The sequence below is a fragment of the Pinus tabuliformis genome, chromosome 2_1, assembly GCF_031772625.1.
Source record: "Pinus tabuliformis cultivar Carrire ecotype Pingquan chromosome 2_1, CPIR1, whole genome shotgun sequence".
NCBI lineage: Eukaryota > Viridiplantae > Streptophyta > Pinopsida > Pinales > Pinaceae > Pinus > Pinus tabuliformis.
In genome coordinates, this window is record NC_142299.1 from 993,498,417 (window position 1) to 993,519,949 (window position 21,533).

General features: G+C 38.5%; 2 protein-coding genes across 4 annotated transcripts in view; one reads left to right on the plus strand and one right to left on the minus strand.

Annotated features, from left to right (window-relative positions):
* LOC149203971 (uncharacterized) overlaps positions 1 to 21,533 on the minus strand; it is a 123,018-nt gene that overhangs the window by 79,197 nt on the left and 22,288 nt on the right. The gene's annotated exons all lie outside the window — the stretch shown is intronic.
* On the plus strand, positions 17,086 to 18,580 carry LOC149203972 (kinesin-like protein KIN-14U). Of its 2 annotated transcripts, none has more exons than XR_016253652.1 (2): positions 17,086 to 17,899; positions 18,037 to 18,580. XR_016253652.1 is itself a non-coding variant. In XM_089400287.1 (2 exons), the coding sequence occupies exons 1-2, from the start codon at positions 17,595 to 17,597 to the stop codon at positions 18,293 to 18,295; spliced, it is 408 nt and encodes a 135-aa protein (XP_089256413.1). In that variant the 5' UTR covers positions 17,086 to 17,594; the 3' UTR covers positions 18,296 to 18,580. The 2 variants fall into 2 exon arrangements, 1 of the variants encoding a protein (XP_089256413.1); XM_089400287.1 differs by having other exon boundaries at positions 17,086 to 17,743.

Genomic DNA, 21,533 nt, shown 5'->3' on the forward strand with positions numbered 1-21,533 from the left:
GTCAACTCACATGATCCCCAACGGACCATCCTAGAACTTGATACAAATTGCCAAAACCGTGAATCCATGAGTAAAAGCATCTTTGAAAATTTCATTTGAAAACACGTACCTTTCCATCGATGAATGCCACCCTGAAACCTTTGACTTCCATTGCCGAAATGGACACCAGGTTCTTCTTGCGATCAGGTACATAAAGAGATTTTCGTAAATGAATCGAGTTACCCTCATTCAATATAATCCCATGATTGTTTCCATCTCTACTAAATTAGAGAGATCACCCTTCTATATGATGAAGTGCCTTGAAGCACTACTATCAATAAGCCAGCTTCCCACAGAATCTGAAGGAGAGGGCCAATACAAGAGAACGCTTCTTTATCTTATCAAAAACAACATTTGATTCTTCATACCTGGGCTTCCTTGCTTTCTTTGAAGAGTCGATCGTTTCCTTGATGACCTGCATTACCTATCATTCCTCCGATCATTGAAGATGTCCCTGGAATGATTGTTATCTTCATCAAGAGATGTGCCCCTGCCATTCGGACACTCCTTCGCATAATGGACGAACTTATTGCAAAGAAAGGCATCTGCCTTTCCTTCCACCCTTAGATCTGGACTTCCCATTGAAGTGATTTGTAAGTAGTCCATCAGAAGCTTCCGCTGCGCCATTCTGATAATATACTCTGCTTCAACTTCACCCTTGGTGAATTTGAAGAGGGATGAGGAATCCACTGATCCTATTTTCCTTTCCCAATTGTCTTCGAAGTTTGCTCTTTCACTCTTTCTTGGGCTTTGTTTTCACCTCACCTCTGATACCATGTTAATTTTAGGTATTTTCTATGCTTAGAGCAATTTATTTCAATTTTCACCGTTAGCTCAATATCTTTTCCAGATTAGAAATCACATCAGCATTAAAGTAAACTGCAGATAGAACATAAACATAAATCGCAGAAGACAAGCCAAGACAAGAGGACACAAGATGTGGCGCTAGCCAGGGACAAACCCCAATGTGGGGAAACCCTTGATCAATTCTTCTTATATGTTCTTCAATAGTTCAGCAAGGAGAGAGAGAGAGAGATAGTACATTTACAACATAAGTCAACACTTTGACTTATCTAGATAAGAGCAGAGATCATCTCTAAGAAGATGATACATGAGATCAGTTGAAGACATGCTACTTCAACTGATTCTCCAAGGTGACTCCTTCACCTCTCATTGTGCTGCATCTCGTCATCATGTTGCAACTCACCGTGCTGCACCATGCTGCACCCATCATCACAATGCTGGACCTCATGACCATGCTGTACACTTCATACTGTTGCACCTGTCACTGTGATGCTCCCAATCACTGAGCTGCTCTCATCACTGTGTTGCTCCCATCACTGAGCTGCACTCATCACTGTGTTGCTCCCATCACTGAGCTGCACCCAATGCTGCATCCATCACTGCATCCAATATGCTACAACCATTTACACTCACCAGTCTTAGCTGCTTGCTATGGCTTACAGCCTAGCAGAGCAGCTAGACTCCTTCAACAAGTCCAAAGTGCAGTCAACTAACAGTCACAAAATCTACCCAAATTTGTTTGCAATTGTCCTCTAAGGGAAGGTTGTCTCTGCCTTCCACAAGACTGTCCTTCACTTGTCATCACAGGATATGGCATCATGGCACTGTTGTTTCATACAGTCATAAATCCAAATACCACTATAGTAAGAACATTATTAAACACTAGGATCTCTGATCAATCATTACTGAATCTCTTTCCATTCATTACAGCATGTATATATCTGACATGCCATACATCAAACTGAAGATATCACTGTCATGTGTTCACAAGATAACATACAACACAGTCATAACCTTATACTGAAGATAGTTGCCCACACATGGTAATTTCTTTACTTGACACTTCATTGACCAAGGGCTCTCAGTACTAGCCCAACACAAACTATCCATCCAGAACTTAGATTAAGGTTCTGACCTTGCACTCCTTCCTGTGCAATATGTTGTCCCAAAACAGCGCTGAACACATGACTGGGCTTCCTCTATACAACGTATAGGAGCCTTCTTCAATAGCGGATGTAGGGCAGCATCTAGTCCTTCTTTTGTTGCGGAGTAAGGCCTGTGGTTTGGGCACACCTGGATAGTGGCTAGGGCACAAACTGAACTACAAATTTAGCCTCATACATCAACGTTTAGGGCCTGTCTTCCACGTCTAATTAGGCCTCATCCTTGGCTGCGGCTAGGGCATGTTGAGGCCTCCTTTATACATCATTCATCTACGTCTATAGTGTTGTGTTAGTCCTTCTATTCTCTGCGGCTAGGGCACAACATGACCCTCCTTTCTCTGTGGACAGCTACTTAGGGTCTCTTCTAGACCTGATTTTAGGGCAATTAGAACTTCTCCTTGCTGCGCTATAGAAGTCTCCTCCATGACTACGTTAAGGCTTCTTCATTGACTGCGTTAGGGCTTCTTCATTAGGGCAGCGTAGAGCCTAGGGCACTCACTCTAGATCTCTCCTTCATTAAAACCCAAAACAGAATGAAGAGAGAGATCACAAGAGTGTGAGTGTGAAAATGACTTGAAGGCCACCTCTAATTATACTAAAACGTTGAGCACAAGTGGGGGCAGTTTGGTTGTTGTCTGACCTTGTCGAATTGTCTTATAACACAATTAAATTCATAACTCCATGAATACTTATTGGAATCGGATGATCTTTAGATCAATCCTACACCTCTCGATGAGAGGGATCCAAAAAAAAATATCAGCTGCCACAAATAAGATGACCCACATGGAGTTTGGCTCTAGTTGCCAATTTTAACACATGATCATTGTAAGGAGCTCTAGGGGCGGTTAGTCTCATGATGTGACTGAGACAAAATGCAACTGGGATTCTAACCCCTTCACAAGGTTCTTCCAAGAACTTGGGTTGTATGAGAGCAGGCATAGCTGGTTTTAGAGCGCAAATTAGTTTCTTCCCTTCTAGCTGGCTCACTTTGGAAAGGAGTGCATCTAGTTCATCAAGTTTGAAAAGGACTTTCCATGTGACCCTCATGCATTTTAAATCTGTCCCAAGTACAAGGATTTTGTGTCCTATTTCCTGCCCCTTCTGTAAATCTTTTGGCGGTTCTTGCTGGAGAAGGGTGTGGATCCCTTTTGAGAATGGTTTGTTGTTTTGCCTGGGTGCATGGTGTTTCAAGGGATTAATTTATGCCCTGTTTAATCTGTTCAATTTATTTAGAATTTCCTCCATGGTTTCAGCTCAATGAGGACAAGTACATGCCTCATACATGATAATACAACAATAATAGTACATCAATTCCATCCCATCTGCTCTCAAGGTTTTAACTTTCTCACTGTTGCTTTCCGTCAATCAGTTTAATTGTGCACTGCTGTAGGTGTTTTATTACAATTATCTCAGAAAAATAAAATGCACCCAATTGTGGCCTCCATGGAATTCAAATTGATATATTCAATACCCAGAAATTGCAGACAACTGATATACATGTAACTTTTACCACACAACACCACAAAAAGCAAGTTCTGGAAAATACACAGGAAGTCAGAAAAATGAAACCTGATTTATTAGCTTATCTCCCCAATGCTCCTTTGTTATGGAAACCTTTATAATCCAGCAAAAATCACCCAGATTTGGTCCTTGAGTTGGCACGCAATTCCCAAATAAGTTTGCAGCAGATTGGGTACAAACAAGGAAAGATCTCCTTTCATGATGCTGCCAGGGATGAAATGCAAGCCTCCAGAACGATACAACCAACTATAAGTTATAACTTAACAATGTTCACGTCCTCAGAGGAACAACAGCTCGAGTCTCCACTTCAAATGGTCCCCATTAGTAGCAAAGAAAGATGATAATCAGGTTTGCATGCAAATATCAGTCCATTCTTTCTTTTAATGCACCTCGTTCACCCGCGGGCCACCCGAGACAGTAATAGTGGAATGTAGGCCCCACGTGATATCCTATACGTGCCTTCACGCTTGCTCTCGGACTATGTATTAGTGGTTATCCTCACGTACAATTTATATTTTGCTATTCGCAAAGCCAATTTGTGCTTTGTCCCCAACACTAGTCAAACAAGCTGATCAATGTTTGTCGCTACAGGTGCATACTCCAATTGCTCTTTTCATTCATGTGTAGTACACGATGATAGTCGACCAGTAATCACACGAGTTTATTCTCGGCCGATTACCATCTCTAGCAAATAAAATTTAGCCTGATGGTGGTAGAGCGCAATCTTAACGAGTAACCAACTCGTTAGTAGAAATTTGACTCTCAATGCCCCACTTGGTATATTTATTATTTTCTCATGAGTTTAGGAATTTATTTCGATAATTGATTCATTCACCTAAACTTAATTTTTTTTTCACTATTAGCCAGTAAGTATAGTAGTGCAATACATGTGGTTCATGCATATGTAGCTATCATATGGATGTCTCGTATGTATGCTAATATTCACATTTTGTTTATAATCGTAGGCGGGTCATTACACCAGCGTAGATGCAATAAGGAGATCAGTTAGATCAATTCCATATTGTTGCAGCAGGACTATCACCTTTGCTACAGGGGCCCACAGTATCACAGTAGCAGGATTAAGTGTTAGCAGAGCTAGTTGCAGTCAAATGCTCGATAGACAATTGCAGAGCTAGTTGCAGTCAGGTGGTTGATAGACAATTGCAGAGCTAGTTGCAATAACACAGTGTCAGAAGATAGCAGTCAGATAGAATGTAGCAAAGCTAGTTGCAGTAAGATGATCAAGAGACAGTTGCAGAACTAGTTACAGTGACACAAGTGCAGTTTCAACCAGAAGATTCCCCACATAGAGCTATGCAGTTTCGTTTCCTGTATAGGAGAACAGTGCGAGTTGCCAGGAGGAAGCAGAGAGATTTTCCATAGGGAGATCGAGACTCAGAGGGAGTCTAGCATCAGAGGGAGTTGCACTATGGAAGCTAGTGCTTCAGGATTTGGGGAGATCATACTCATTATTGCAGTAGTTGTAGCAACAATGCAGAGATAGCAGTAGACGAGTAAACAACGGTAGATCAGAGTTTGCGCAATAGTATGATGGATAGTATTCTCTTCAAAGTGATCTCTAGCGATAGGGAGTTTGGTCAGCTTGGAGAAGTGGAGAAGGTCAGTTAGACATCAGCAACGCAGGACAATCCAGGTGCAAGATAGTAGTATTGGTGGAGAGAACACCTTCCTCACTAAGAGGGAGTGTTAGTTTTTGTAGCATCGTACAGGTGTTCTAGTCTTGATTTGTGTCTAAGAGGCTAAGGAACACGAGATCTCCAAAACCCAAAAAAGGTTTCACGAGATAAGCTTGTGAAACGCCTCAATTAAATTAATTGATCAATAATTAAAATTTGTCTAACTTAGGAAAATTGATTAATTAATGGGAATTAATTGAGGATGATCGAGAATGCTCTAGAGACTCACATGGATCGAGTCTAAGATGATCTTAGCCATTGATGAGGATCTAATCATGGTCGTTGAAGCTCCAGCAAGAGATTATAAGAGCATATCGATGGGATGAGGAGAGACACAAGTGAGGGAGCAATTATCCAAGCAGTGTGAATTTCCCAGTACACAGTGATTCAGTGAGGGAAGAATTTGAGCCAGTGGAGGAGCAACAAAGATTGAGGGAGCAGCAGAGAGAATTTCGGAGGAATTTCCCAACAGTTTTCTAATGTCGGAGACGCGAGAAAGAGGGAAGTCAAATCATTCTGCAAAAGAATTGTCCAGGCAGTGCGAGTGCCGGGAAGAGATTGATTCAGTTGTTGAAGGCCGGGAGACCACCTAGAAGACAAATCGAGTCATTTCCAAAGGCAGAGGGAGGCATGACGGCCCAAGTGGGGGCAGTTTCAGGGACCATACAAACTTGCGCAGGCCAGCAGTGTGAGCAGGCCAATTGATTTGCAGAGGGAGAAATTTCTCTCCCATAAATTTTGCTAGATTATTTTTCCAAGGATTGCCAGTGAGGCATCCACATATTGTACTCAGATTTTACTACAACATAATAATAAAATAAACCCTCATCTGCTACATTGGTTTTCCCTTCGGGGTTTTTCCAGGGACATTAGTCCAAAATAACTGTGTTAATTGTGTGCATGAATTTCTCAGTGCCAGTTTAATTTTCTGCAACATATTTATTTTGTTGTGAAGAATTGCAGTGTGATTTATATTAATCAGAAAAATAATAAACTGCTAATCAGTTAGGAGAATAAATTCTAGTAGCTGCAATTCAAGGAAATTTCACAATGGCTTCGCAAGATGCTCACAAGATTATTTGGTCTAGAGATGGTGCCCACTATGATTCACTGTGACAATCAAAGTTGTGTTAAGCTCTATGAAAATCTAGTGTTTCATGATAGGTCCAAGCATATAGAGATCAGATACCACTTCATCAAAGATAGGGCCTAGAGAGGTGTTGTGAGATTGCAATACATCTCCACAGAGGAGCAAGTAGCAGATATTCTCACCAAGCCTCTAGTGAAGGGGAATTTTGTGTTTTACAAAGACAAGTTGAGGGTGGTGGAGAATCCTTCCTTGCTAGGAGGGAGTGTTGAAGTTTTTGTAGCTTCGGAAAGTCTTCTACATAGGCTTGGTGTCTTAGCATGTAGAAGATATTTGATTGCCTCTTTAGGTGCTTGCTTGGTGGAGTAAGTGATATTATGATTTCTTTCCTAAGGTTAACTTAGGAAAAGTACAATAATTAATCTAATTAATTATTGTGGACCATTAGGCCAAAGTTCTAAGGATAAATAACAAAATTATTTAAGTGACTTAGATATAATTTCAACCATTGATCTCAAGTGAGGCTTAGGATTTAATCCTAGACATTGATCACTTAGGAGATTAGGGTTAGGGATTTTGCCTTAGTGAAATTATAAAATAAGCCAGAGGGAAAGGTGGAGACACACAAGTGTGGAGGAAGTGATTTTTCTCTAGAGCGAGAGGCTCAACTAGACTGAAGAGAAGTGAGGAGAAGTGCAGCAAGGAATTTCGGGAGAAATTCAAGGAGATTGAGTTCAAGATAGAGGGAGGCCAAGTTGCTGAAGAAGAGGGCCGAATTTTGGAGGGGGGCGAATTATCCAGGGAGGATGATTTCTCTAGCATGCAAGGGCCATACGAGATTAGGGCGAAAGGTTGGCCAATTTTCTAGTGAGACAAGCTAATTCTCCAGAGTCGTTTTGCTTCGAGTGGTTCGATTTCAAAATTCAAATTCTTTTAGGCTGATTTTCACAATGGGGTCGAGTTTCCAAATGCCCAACAACTATATTTTTCTATGTATTCTCTATGTTGAGAAATCAATGCATGTAGGTATTAGGGTTTGATTCCTCTTTTCTTGATAATTACTTGTGATTTATGTTGGCTTCTTTTACTTCTTTATTAGATTATCTTTCATCAAGTAATTACCAAATTAAAAGTATATGAAGATCACAAGAACAAGAGACACAAGATGTAGACACTCTGCCAAGGCAAAACGCCTATCTAGGGGAAAACCGAGTCCAACTCTTCCACTGGTAGATTCAAATCAAGATGAGACAATCCAAGACCCTTTAGAACTAGACAAAGACCTCCTCCAATCACCAAGTCAATCCTTCCTTCAAGTAAATGATTTCTACCAAAGTTTCCAAGTGTCAGCTTCCTCAAATGTAGCTTCAATCCATAATTTTGGCCCCTGTTTCAGAATTTCGGGCTTGCAACTAATTCAGATTTTTTGACCCTAGCTTCAATCCAAAAACCCTAGCAAACTTCGCACGTGTGAGAGAGAGATGCCTAAGAACTTGATTTTTGTCTATTTTGGCTTCTCTCTTCTTTCTCCTTCACTTTGTTCTTCTTTTTTACCTCTTTCTCTTATAGATTGAACTTGTTGAGTGTGTTCTTCAAATGATCCACGTTGCCTCTATATATGCTACTTCTGCTAGGTCGAATAGCCCTAATCCAGGCCGACTTCATGAGGACAGGGCCGGCTTGGTGAGGAGGAACAAAATGACTATTTTGACTCAAAAATATATTTCTTTACATGGTACAAAAGCCTAAGAAGGGTCTAATAAATATGACAATGACTCTCTTGACTCTTGACAAGACCTAGAAGCCTTCAATGGAGGCTATGACCTAGAAAATAAATGAAAGAGCATGAAACCCATGCTTCAAAAATATTTCTTTTTCCAATAAATTTTTCTTTTGACAAATACAATTATGAAGACCGACACTACCTACATTCTTTAACACTCCCTCTTAACTAGGGAGGTATTCATAATTACATATATACAGAGGTACATGAAAGATCTCAAAATGATATACTTTATGAAGAGTTAGCACACGCAGTGCTACAGATTAGATACCTGACCAGAGTATCTAACCGGGTGGGACTAAGGTGTGTTCCAAGCTTTAACCATTCTAGGTACCATCAGGGTTTAGCTCTAACACCAACCCAGGGATCCAGGTGCATATCCAAGGTCGAAGCTCCAAGACCAACACCACCCTCCCTACTTCAACATCTAGACATCATCACAAGTTGGTCAAATGTCCTCCCAAGCATCTTGTCACTCTAAGATGCTTCATCTCTCCTTATCAACTAAACCACGTATATCCACCAATCCAAGCATGCTTCAAATATTCAACCTTTATATGGAGAGCTCCTGCACAATTATAGCCCCAATCAATAATAAACTTTCAATATATACATATATTTTTAGCACAAACCTTTGAGGTCTTTAGTTATTCTAATGTTGCTTCAATCATCATCACATAAATACATCTCATTGGAAGCTTCTTTCTTCAATTTTCTAGCAGCACCAAACTCAGCCTCAACACTACATCCAAGTCTTGTTCACAACTTTATCAATCATGCAGAATAGTGCTTCAACTATTCTCCAATCTCAAACATCCTCATGGCCTTTTCATCAAGTCATTCACTTCTCTTCAGGCTCCCTCTCGAGTCTTAACTAGGGAGATAACTATCTGATTCTTCACACAAGCTCTTCCTTATGCATCAATAGTTTATCGGAGAATTTTAGACCTTCCAAAACTTCATCATTCCTTCACATGGAAACAAGGTCATCTATCGAACTTTAATGTAGACTTTAATGTTATCAAGGTTCTCACAACTCCCTCTTTCCATCATGCTCAACATCATCATCAAATTATCATCAAATATGAGGTAAGCATCTTCATCATCTTGAAGACTATGTACCTGCATATCTTCAACAAGAAGTAAAACCAAACACAAATATGTATGTACAAGAGCATGAAGTCAAAATTATGTCATTACAATGGAAGCATCAAAAATATCTAGACCTAGTTAGGTTCATAGTTAATAATGGTTACATCTTTTTGGACTTCAACAACTTGCTAGGGTTTTTGTCGTAAACCCTAGATTCCATCATCGAGACTTAAAGCCTTGATATCAGCAACTGAAACAAGTTAGCAAATCAATCATAGCATTTTACATCTTCAATATTATGCCCTAGAACTTTATGTCAAATTCTACTAGGGTTTTGTCACAAACCCTAGATTTCATTAATCAACAATCAAGTTAACATACTAGCATTTCATATCTAGGGATTCATTCTTATATCAATCTCTTACTAGGGTTTTTATCGTAATCCCTAGATACACTCATCAAACTTCAACAATTTGACCAGACTAGGGTTTCAATTATGCAGAAGCTCATACACCTAGGGTTTCATTCCTAGAACTTTACTTTAACTATTACAAGGGTTTTGTTATAAACCCTAAACCCTAATTCATCAAACCCTAAAAATCTAGGGTTTCATTATAAGTTCTAAATATCAATAACAAACCCTAAAAGACTAGGATTTTACACAATCAAAACCTTAAACATCAAGATAGTAGGATTTCATCATGAGTTCTATTTTTTAACATCAAACCCTAAGTATGTTAGGGTTTCATTGTCAACATAGCCTAAGCATTAAGAGGCTAGGGTTTTACAGTGAACCCTAAAGGTTAGGGTTTCACCAAAATGACCAAACAAGAGATAGTATGATAAGGGTAGATTCAATCTAATGATTAATCACCCTAACAAGAATCCTTACGATTCAAAACACCTAAACATAAGAAAGTAATAAATTTAAAAATGATCGTATCCTTTAACGAAGTTCTTACGATCTTAGACATACCTAGAGTTGCTCCTTTTACAAACCTTGTAGGGTTTCCTTCATTGAAGTGATACCTTTGATTTTAGCCATAATCTTTATACCTGCAATACTTATTGACAAATATAACCAAGCAAAATATGTGATACCAAAAGCATGATGTCAAATTCGTCAATCTAGGATTTCTATGCAACAATGGAAGATGGAATCCTATGGTTTTTGAATACACACCCTAGATATAGTTAAAATTATATCATCCTCATCTATTATTACTATGGTTTATTATACACCCTAGACTGTCTGCAAACCCTAGAGATCAAGAGTCAGGGTTTCTACAAGGGAACAATCGAATTAGGGTTAGGGCTTCCATAAAGCTAGGGTTTTCCTAACATTTCATGAACCATCTAGGGTTTATGATTTCTAGATATCAACAACAATTACAATCCCTAGAGTCATCCAAGCAATCACACCCTAAAACATTTTATGTTAGACCCTTAATAAATTAATAAGCTATACATACCTCATGAATACGCACCTCTATCTTTCATGATCATAGAGGCTGCTACAAGGCCTGCTTCAGGATGCCAAGATCTTCTTTACAAAAGTGAAGACTCCTTATGATGTCAAAGTCATGAGCTGCTTGCACAGGTACTGCTACCTTCATCTTTGAACTAAGATGTTGAACACTTCTTCCAATGAGTTAAACAGTAATGCTGCTATCCTTGACTTTTATGAGTGACTACTACAGGACTTCAAAGTGATCTTCTATCACTGATTCTCAAGAACAATTGTTGTACATATATACCCTCAAATGTCAATTATTGAGGAGGCTTGCAAGGTCGGCTCTCTTTCTTACTGGTGAGGCTCAAATTATTTATATTTATGTGTCACAGGACAACTTCCCTTTTATCACAATCTCATGGCTTCTATACCACTGTTCAGGGCTGTGAATATTTCTTTAAGTATGGTGACTTGTAGATGAGTAATGATCCAATCAAAAGGTTCGGCCTTGAGTCCATTATGTGCTCAAATCTTTTGCTCTTCTTGAAGGTGACATTGACTTATATTTAGGCCTTCCAATGTATACTTATGCTCAGTGTTATGCGTTGACAACAGAAATGTCAACGCCGATTTGTAATAAACAGGGTTAAAGCGCTGACAACCAGAGTAGCAGCACATTTTTGTAAAAATGGTCAGTTAAAACTCTGTTTTTCTTGTAAAAGACAGTAACTTCGGACGCGGTTTCTGAACAATTGGAAAAAAAATTTTGAAAACCCAAAGAGGTTTTTGTCGACAACAGGCCCATTAAAAAACTCTTTCAGATTTTGCACAACTATCACAATTTGAGAGATTCGAATTGATCTTTGAAGCCTATTTTTCAAGAATTCACCAGAATTAGTTTTTTCTATATTTAGAAAAAACACCTTATCAACTTTGACTTGGATGCCACCTCATCAAATTCGACTTGGGGATCCTTAGCTTCAGCCATGACTCCAGCAACAACATGATCTTCAGATACATAATATTATTTCTTTTGTTTTACGATGAAAAGATGTAATGTATTCAATTTTTAATTAGAGAATTGCTCATCTAGTTTTAGACTTTGTAATTAAATCTTTGTTGGAAACTTGCTTACAGTGTGTGAGTATTCTATAAAGACAGAGACTTTGTAATTGAAAAGGGTTGGAATCTTTTGAAAGAAAGCCTTTTTATGTATTGTGCATGTATGTAATCAATTAATATTACAGCAGTTTATGTGAGCAATTTGCAAAAATTCTTGTGTTTGCAATTCCCTGTTTGTTTCTAAGTTTCATATCTTCTTCAATATTTGAATACCAGGTTGTTGAATTGGAATTCATATCTTTGTGCTCCAAATTCTTTTATTCAGATATTTATTACTTGTTTTTCACCTAAAGATCACACTAATTTCTTTACTATTCTCTGATTTCCCAAACTTGTCAAAGGAGTTGTTACTATCTTGCTTTTGTGATATTTTCTCACTGAACCTGTGGTTTATATAAAACTGATTGGGTTAGACTCCATGCCCAATGGTGAAGTTTTCCTACAGACCAACCAACCTTAGTTTCTTTCTCAATTAATCTAGCCATAGAACATATTACAGACCTTCTACCACTATGACCTTGGGTAGCTGAGTTTAGGGAGAGATCCCTCTCCAGGTTGAAGGGTCAGCTTTCAACCTCAAAACAGTTAGAGGTTACCTTAGAGTTTTTCCCACAGCCAAGGTTTTCTCTAAGAGATAACATTTTGGCGCTGTTGTCGAGGAACGAAGGATACATTCTCCCCGAACGACTTGATTGTTTAAATCAGATATCTGAGAGAAAACAGGGATGTGAATATTAGTTTGGCTGCAAGATTTTGCTCTGGCGACTCCATTTTCAAAGGAATCCAGAGGTTCAAAACATTCATGGTGACTCCACTATTAAAAGGATCCATAGCTCAAAGAATTCATTGGTGACTCCACTACACTAATGAAGGACTTAGATGCTGCTACAATCATTTCAAGGTATGCATGTTTGGACTTTTCAAAAACTCATGGTTTCCCTAATCCTTTACCCAAGGATGAATATTTTTTGAGGAATGGTCCAAAATTTAGTGGAGAGGATTTGAGCTTGACTTTGAAGCATATTTCAAATTTTCGTGACTTTATTGATCTTCTTAGAGTCAAATATGAAGATGTCTTTATCAGACTTTTTTATGATTCATTCCAAGGAAAGTGCAAAAGTTGGGTTGAAGGTTTACCTGCAGAATCTATAAGATATTTTTCAGCTTTTTGGCTCATCTTTTTGGAAACATGGATGGAGAAAACAAAATTTGTGGCAGACCCTGTTTCCATTCAAGGTTTTAAAGAATGGAATGATATGTACACTGATGATGAAGTGGTTAAAAAATTTCTTCATTTTTGTCTTCTTATTTAAAGTCATGCAAATGTAGCTCGAAAGATAAAATTTATTTTTTAGAAGAGTTGGCCAATGACATTGAAATCAAGATTGAAGCTTTAGAAGATCAGAATTTACCCCAGATTTTTCCATTTTGGGATCTTTCTTTTGAAGTTTCATTTCAGCAGAAGCAAAAAGATATATTGTTGCCCCTTGGTTTTGAGAATGGAAAATATTATGACTTTAATCATGAGCTTGACAGTTCACAGCTAAAGCAAAAGGAACAATTAGATCATCAGACAAGATGTGGTTTTTATGATTTCAGAGATCCTGTAGCTATTTATATGGAGGAATTTTTCAGACTACATTCTCAATCATATTTTCACTGTGAAAACCAATTCCATTATCAGTTGTCATTGCTGTTATATTTTCCAGTTTTTGTTTTGTTGAAACACAGTCAAGGAGCTACATTATTCGAGCAGCTACTTGATTGGCTATATTGGCATTTTTGTGTCACTTGATCCGACAATTATTTAGCAAGTTAAAGTAGGATTGTGTGCAATAAGCTTGTTGGGGCAAGCATGAATTTCAGTTTGGTTTTTCAGCAGTGGTTTTTTCAAATCTCAGTTTGCAGCATGTACAGTTCTAGTTTCAGTTTACAGTTGCAATTTGATTTCAGTTGTAAGTTGCAGTTGTTTAGTTGGGATCATCCCAATGGATCAGGCCTCTGGTCTATGGGGTTCTTACTATCGTCCATGATCGACAACATCCCCATGGAGCCAACTATTAGGTTGACACCTAATCCTTGTGATTGGGTGAATTTATGTAAATAAATAAGAAATATGAACAGTCATCGGGAGATGAACTGAATAGTCTCTCCCTCATGTATATAATGAAGACCTACCTGATGGAATAGAACACACGAATCATTTTTGCCTTATGGAGTTACTGCCTGGCTTGACATGGTATCAGAGCCAGCTCCCAAAATTAAGTTTTGTGTAACTCCTGGTGTCAGTTTCTGCCTATGTTCTACATATTTTGTAGAATTCACACCTGCCCATCTGTGGTGTCAGTTGCCTAAAGCCTGAAGCCTGCTCCACCTGCTATTCACCATTATTCTCGCTGCTCCTTGTACTGTGTTGAAATGCTATCAATGTATTGAAAATGCCATTCTATTCTCCGGCCATTGTATTCTGCAAGGTTGAATACCCACTGCGTTTTCATTACTACACATACCACCAGCAAGCCTCAACGCCATCTCTTCATCAGATTTTCTGTGCTAAACATCTGAACCTATGGCGATTTTATGCAATAGTTGTTAAATGCATGTGGAACCTATGGCGATTTTGTTTCTCAACATCAGCGTGCCAATAGTTTTACCGGATTCCCCTCCATATCCTCTCGCATCTCGCCTACCTTCTCTACTACGCAGTTGTTATCAGCGCGCTGACATGATATCATTGCTATTGCTGGTATCATTGCCACAGGTCTGAACGTCTGTCGGAGCCGTCGTGAGAGAGAGGCGCAACTGGGGAGCGGTGGTTGCTAGAGAGAGCCATTGAGCAGCATTTGCGAGAACAAGCCGCATTTCTTGAGGAGGTGCAAAACAGAGGCACGTCTGAGGAGCATTTTCGAGAAGGAGCCGCTCGTGTGAAGCAATTGCAGGTCATAACTATTTCGGAGGAACACATCAAAGATGGTAATAGAGATAATATTTTATATTGCGTGATAATATATTGCCCGAAAGCCTCCGTATCACTGTTGTAAGCCTTGGTATCACTAAAGAAAAAAAAGGGCGTTGAGCATGATAATATATTGGAAAGAAACAATTTTGCTCAAGATTTTTTCCTTATTTTATTAGTCATTCTGGGTTTATGGAATACAATATATTGATAATGGTGCAGTGAGCAGTTCCTTTTTGTCAAGGGCATGGATGCTTGATATATCGTATGAAATAAGGTTGAAAATACAAATGGTGATATTCTATATGGATAAAATATAGTTTTTCTCTTTGCCAGCAGAAGTATTTTTTTACAGTACACAGATTTTTTCTTGCTAGCAGAAGTATTTTTCTATCAACAGAAATAATTTTTTACAGAATGCATTCAATCATATCCATGGTGGGAATAGTTCTCACTGGCAAGGAGAACTATCCTGAATGGTCCCGGATGATAAAACACACCCTCATTTTCAATGAGTTGTGGAAAGGAGTGTGTGTCGGAGACGGAGACAATGAACCAGTACAGCCTACCTCAAACAAAGAGCTTGTCATTTGGGAAAACAAGAATAGCAAAGCTTATGCATTAATCGCAGCATCTGTAAATGAAGAGGTGAGTCGCCATATTTTGTCATATTCAACTGCCTTTGAAGCCTTACAAAAGCTGAAAGAACTCTATGACTCACATTCTGCACTTGAAGTTGTTCAACTCATGATTAAACTCTTCACTCTTGAAATGCAAAATAATGATCCTCTTGCTCTTGCATCTGAAGTAAAGTCTATAATGCATGATATCAAATCCACTAAGGTTGAATTGGATATTCCTCTTATCGCTTTTCTCAAGGCACTTTATCCTACTTACTCCAATTATCTTGAGTCATTGCAAGCAAATGGAAATCTCAAAGATATAACCTTTGACTCTCTTGTGAAAAGGTTTGCTAAAAGAGAGAAAACTTTTGGAAAGAAGACAACCCCTGAATCTTCTGAAAAGGCTGTGTGCCTTGCTCATAAAGAAAAGCATCCTGCTGAAGATTCTACAAGAGGAAGAGGTGGTCGAAGAGGAAGAGGAAGATATTTCAGAGGCAGGGGGGCAAACATTCTCAAGGAGAAAAGGCAGATTTTCACTGCATACGCTGCAAAAGAAATGGATCACATGATGCTTCTACATGCAAGCTACCATGGGACAAAATTGAGCAGAAAAGAAACCAACAGAAAGGTAAAACTGATGATACAGACAAAGGTAAAGCACCTGAATCCGCTCACTATGTTGTGGCACAACGTAACATTGGAGTAAATGAAGATTTATTTAATGCTTCACTTGCTTCTTGGAAAAATGATTGGTTGCTTGATTCAGGAGCAACCTGCCACATGATTCATAGAAAAGATTTTTTTGAAGATTTCACTGACAATGTTGATGGAGCAGTATACTTTGCAGACCAATCAAAAATCAAACCATCAGGGCTTGGCACAATCAGGCTTAAACTGCCTAGTCTTCCAAACTTTCTTCTGCATCATGTTCTATATCTCCCACAGCTCAAGAGAAACTTGTTGTCCTTGGTCCACATCCGCCAGCAAGGTCACTCCATTCATACGTTTGATGGCAAGCTTGAGGTAAGAAAAGCATCTGACCACTCACTTGTCATGAGGGGAATAGAAGAAGAAAGGCTTTTCAAGCTGCAAGGAACCTCTGCTTGTGCACAACATTTCTCATACAATTCTCATCATGAAGAAGGTACACTTCCATCAAGTTTATTGTGGCATGCTAGATTTTGACATTTAAACTATGACAGTCTCTGCTTGTTGAAGAAAAATGGTGTTGCTGGTTTGCCTACAATTCCTAGGAAACTTAAACAATGTGATGCTTGTTTTCTAGGAAAGCATAGCAAACAGTCTTTTCATGATTCACATTCAAGAGCACATAGAAAACTTGAACTCATTCATTCAGATTTATGTGGTCCAGTGCTTGTTCCTTCTGCAAATGGAAATAAATATATCATGACATTTATTGATGACTACACCAGAATGTGTTGGGTTTATTGAAGAACAAATCTGATGCTTTTCAAACATTCAAGAATTTTCATAAATGGATTGAAAATGATGCACAATCTCATATTGGGTCTATTCGCACTGATAATGGAAAAGAACAGTGTTTTACGACTCCGACCAGGACTCCGACTCGGCCGAGGATCGACTCCGACTCCGACTCCGAATCGGTAATGACTCGGCCTAGTCGATTTCAATGACTCGGTCGTTGTAAAAAATACATTAAATATTTATTTTTTTTTATAAAAAAACATAATTTTAAATATTTTAAACATAATTTTAAAGATTTTCATTCATGTTTCCAAACACATAGCATTATAATATAGATGGAAGACAACATATGATCAAACTTTTTAACTTGACTAGGGGGGTTTATACCGGAGGGTCTTATGTATTTACACTTTGGTTCGAACACTTTTAATTCAGGTTCTAGATTATAGTATACACATTTTAACCTTGAAAACTAAACATATATAGATATGTGTTTCTATTTAATTCTTCTGTGTTAAAATGCTCTTCATATTTACAAATTTTGCTTGTTTTTACCAGGTCTTCCATGTTTCTAAATGGATTTATTAATATGTTTGCGGTGCTGCAATAGTAATTCTGGATTGTGGTAGTAATTACATAATGCCATTTTATATTCTGCATAAGGAAAATTTTGGTTATTTAAGTGTTGGGATTGATTTGCCTCTCAAATCAAGATTTTGAAATGTGCTTCTATTCTCTCACAGAGCTTGATTTAAAGATTTGAATAGATTGAAGAACTTTCTAATATTGGTATAGCCTTTTAATTCAAATGGATGCACCAAGTGGTATGGAGATTAAAAATCTGATTGAAGCTGTAGCGATGGATTTCAAACAAGCATTTCTATGGTACCTTATTGGCAGATGGACAAGATCTACTGTGTGGACCAATGTCAATGAGGCTTCAAGCAGGTCACATAGGTGAGAGTTGCACTGTGGCAGTGGGGTTTACTAAATTTTGTGCTCTGTTTTTTCCTGATTGAGGTCCTCAGCAAAATCTTAAAGAATGAAAAACCTCAAGTCCAGTGGATTCATGACATCCTTTTGTCTCTGTAAGCAAGAAGATATGTATTACAGGTAGACATCTAGATACAACACTAAAGGTTAGATGTGTTAATACACCTTTCAGCATAATTTTGCTTACTGGGAAATTTGGTTTTTCAGAAAATGCATATTAGAAAGCTTTTCCTGAAGAAAGTTGTTCCTCTTTTCAGCTTGATCAGGATTGTCACTAGGGGTTTGAGAGTTGATGAGACATACGCCATAACAGGTAAGTTGTGGATGGTTAATTTAGGTGGAAGCGAACAAATTCTTAAGACACAGGCTAGTGGCCAAACTATGGAAGAAGCAAAAGCTATAAACTTGTCACTTTCTGCCTTTGGAGATGTTATCAGTATATTGCAGGGAAAACAGCCTCACATATCTTACAGGTACTTGGACTTTTGGATTCGAAAGTATGAAGAGGATCTTTGATCTACTTGCAGATCTGAAAAAAATTAGTCATACCTGACATAATGAAAACATCAGAGAGATAAACAGCAAGATTCTGAAAAGAATATCACCATTCTATTACGAGGGAGAGGTTACCTTTTATAAGCAAGGCGCCTTCTTATTAACTTGATTACAAATAGTTTTGCAATGGTTCATGGCATACTTTATGCATTGTGTACTTCATAATAAAATTACAGACATCCAAACAGATTAATTTCACACCACAAATCCAAAAAAAAGTGAATAAAATTTATTTTTTACGCTGCCCAGCCGTTTTCCAATGACTAGGCCTGGTCAATATGTACTCGGCCTGGTTGACCGAGTCAACTATGACTCGGCCTGGTCATTGGATGACTAGGCCGAGTCATAGTTGACTCGGCCAACCTAGCCGGTTACTTGGCCTGGTCGTAATTTTTTTTATCGGCTCGGTTTGACCAGGCCGTTTCCGAGTCAACTCGGCCTGGTTGTAAAACAATGGAAAAGAATACACATCAAATGAATTTGAAAACTATCTTCGCCAACATGGGATCAAACATCAAACAACTGTGCCTTATAATCCCCAACAGAATGGTGTAGCTGAAAGAATGAATAGGACAATCTTAAATATGGTACGATCCATGCTTTTCTTCAAAAATGTAAAGATAATGTTTTGGGCTGATGGTGTTCTATGTTCTGCATAGATGTCCATCTAATGCTATAAGAAACAAGACTCCATATGAAATGTGGTATGGACATGTTCCTTCGGTAAAGCATCTCAGGGTCTTTGGTTCCACCTGTTATGCCTTGATACCAAAGGTACATAGAAACAAACTTGGTGCTAGAAGTCGTAAGTAAATAAGAAGTTTGGTGTATCTAGAGATGTAATTTTTCTTGAATCATCCAAAACTGACAATGTTGTTGAGCGGCAACTTGATCGGTTGGATAGATTCGCAAAAGAAAAATCATTTCAAGAATTTGATAATCAGATTTCACATCTTGAAGGGGGGATTCCTATACTAGATCAACATGTGGAATCTTCTTCTGAAGAACACTCTCCCCCGCATGAAACTCCAACAACGGATGATGCTTTAAGTGATGTGATTGATAGAATTGGGAGACTCAATCTTGATTCAGTCCCAACTCAATCAACGGAGCAGCCTGGACCATCTGAGAAAGGTCCCCCAAAGTGGCTGACAAAGACACTTGAAAGTGTTCATCCTGATGAAGTTGGAAAGACAGGAACTAAAAATTCAAATCGACAAAATGGAGGTGATGTGGATGACTCTAATTCACCTACTGATATGGATGTTTCTTATGATTGTGAATTGAACTTGTCTACAGATTTTGAACCAACTTCCTTCAAAGAAGCTGCTTCTCATGATGAATGGAAAGAAGCAATGCAAAAGGAGTATGATGCCCTCATAAAAAACGGCACTTGGAAGCTGGTTGATCCTCCATTAGGAACAAAACCAATTGGCTGCAAGTGGGTCTACAAGAACAAGTATAAAGCTGATGGCTCACTTGACAAGCACAAAGCTATGCTTGTGGCAAAAGGTTTTGCACAGAAGGAAGGGGTCTATTATGAGGAGACTTTTGCCCCCACAGCAAAATGGGCTACCATCCGGACACTCTTTGTACTAGCAGCTCAGAACAGTTGGAAAGTCCACCAAATGGATGTAAAAACTGCTTTCTTAAATGGAGATCTAAAAGAGAAAGTTTTTATGTCCCAGCCTAAAGGATTTGCTGTGAAAGGACATGAACATAAAGTATGCAAACTGGTGAAGTCCTTGTATGGCCTCAAACAAGCACCGCGAGCCTGGTATGAAAAACTAACTGAGCATCTTCTGAAACTCAATCTCAAACATTATGATCTTGATGATGCAACTTTATTTGTCAAGAAAGTTGGCAAAACAGTTGTATATCTTGTGGTATATGTAGATGACCTTTTGATGACAGGGAACAATGAAAGCTACATTGCATCCATAAAGAAGGAATTGGGGAAGAGTTTTTAAATGACTGATTTGGGCTATGTTCATTACTATCTTGGCATTGAAGTAACCCAACATCCGAAGTCCATATTTCTTTCTCAAAAGAAATACATTGAAGATTTGTTGAACAGGTTTGGCATGACAGAGTGTAATCCTCTTACTACTCCAATGGAACAAAACTTCAAGCTCACATCTATTGAAGGAAAAGAATTTGAGGATGCAACAAAGTATAGACAACTTATAGGAAGTCTCAACTACCTAACTACTACCAGACCAGACATTTCATTTGTTGTTGGAACCCTCTCCAAGTTTATTCAAAAGCCTTGTGAGGAACATTGGTCTGCTGCAAAAAGAATTCTAAGGTACTTGAAGGGAACTCAAGACTTTGGAATCAAGTATACACAGGTGGACGACTTCAACTTGATTGGATACTTTGATTCAGACTTTGATGGAGACAAAGAAACTGGGGTATCAACTTCAGGATACGCTATGAGTCTTGGATCAGGAGAACTCCTGGAGATCACGCAAACAATCAGTTCCAGCAGATTCCACAACAGAATCAGAATACGTGGCAGCAGCTGAAGCAACAAAATAAATTGTGTGGCTCAGGAAAATTCTTGAAGATTTGCAGGTAAAACAAGTACAATCAACTCCACTCATGATTGACAATACCTCTGCAATAAAGTTGGCCAAGAACCCAAAGTTCCATGATCGAACAAAGCACATCAATACTAAATATCATCTGATTCGACATCATGTTGAGGCCAAAACAATCCATCTCCGTGATTGTTCCACAAATGAGCAAATCACAGACATCTTCACCAAAGCGCTTGGAAGAAAAAAGCTTGAACGATTCAGAATGATATTTGGACTCACCAACATCCCTTCAGATTAAGGGGGGGAATGTTGACACCTAATCCTTGTGATTGGGTGAATTTATGTAAATAGATAAATAATAAATATGAACAGTCATCGGGAGATGAACTAAACAGTCTCTCCCTCATGTATATAATGAAGACCTACCTGATGGAATAGAACACACGAATCATTTTTGTCTTATGGAGTTACTGCCTAGCCTGACATATTATCTCAATTTAGTCAATAATTTTTAAAGCGCTGACAACGAGAGTGTCAGCGCCGATTTGTAAGCGTTGACAACCAAAGTAGTAGCACATTTTTGTAAAAATGGTGAGTTAAAATTCTTTTTTTCCTGTAAAAGGCAGTAATCTCGGGGGCTTTCTGAACAGCTGGAA

Excerpts from the sequence above, each read along its gene's own strand:
- LOC149203972 (XM_089400287.1), top strand. The coding sequence starts at position 17,595 with ATGGATGCACCAAGTGGTATGGAGATTAAAAATCTGATTGAAGCTGTA. Across the intron at positions 17,744-18,036 it reads GCTTCAAGCAGGTCACATAG|CTTGATCAGGATTGTCACTA; the intron begins GTGAGAGTTGCA and ends TCCTCTTTTCAG.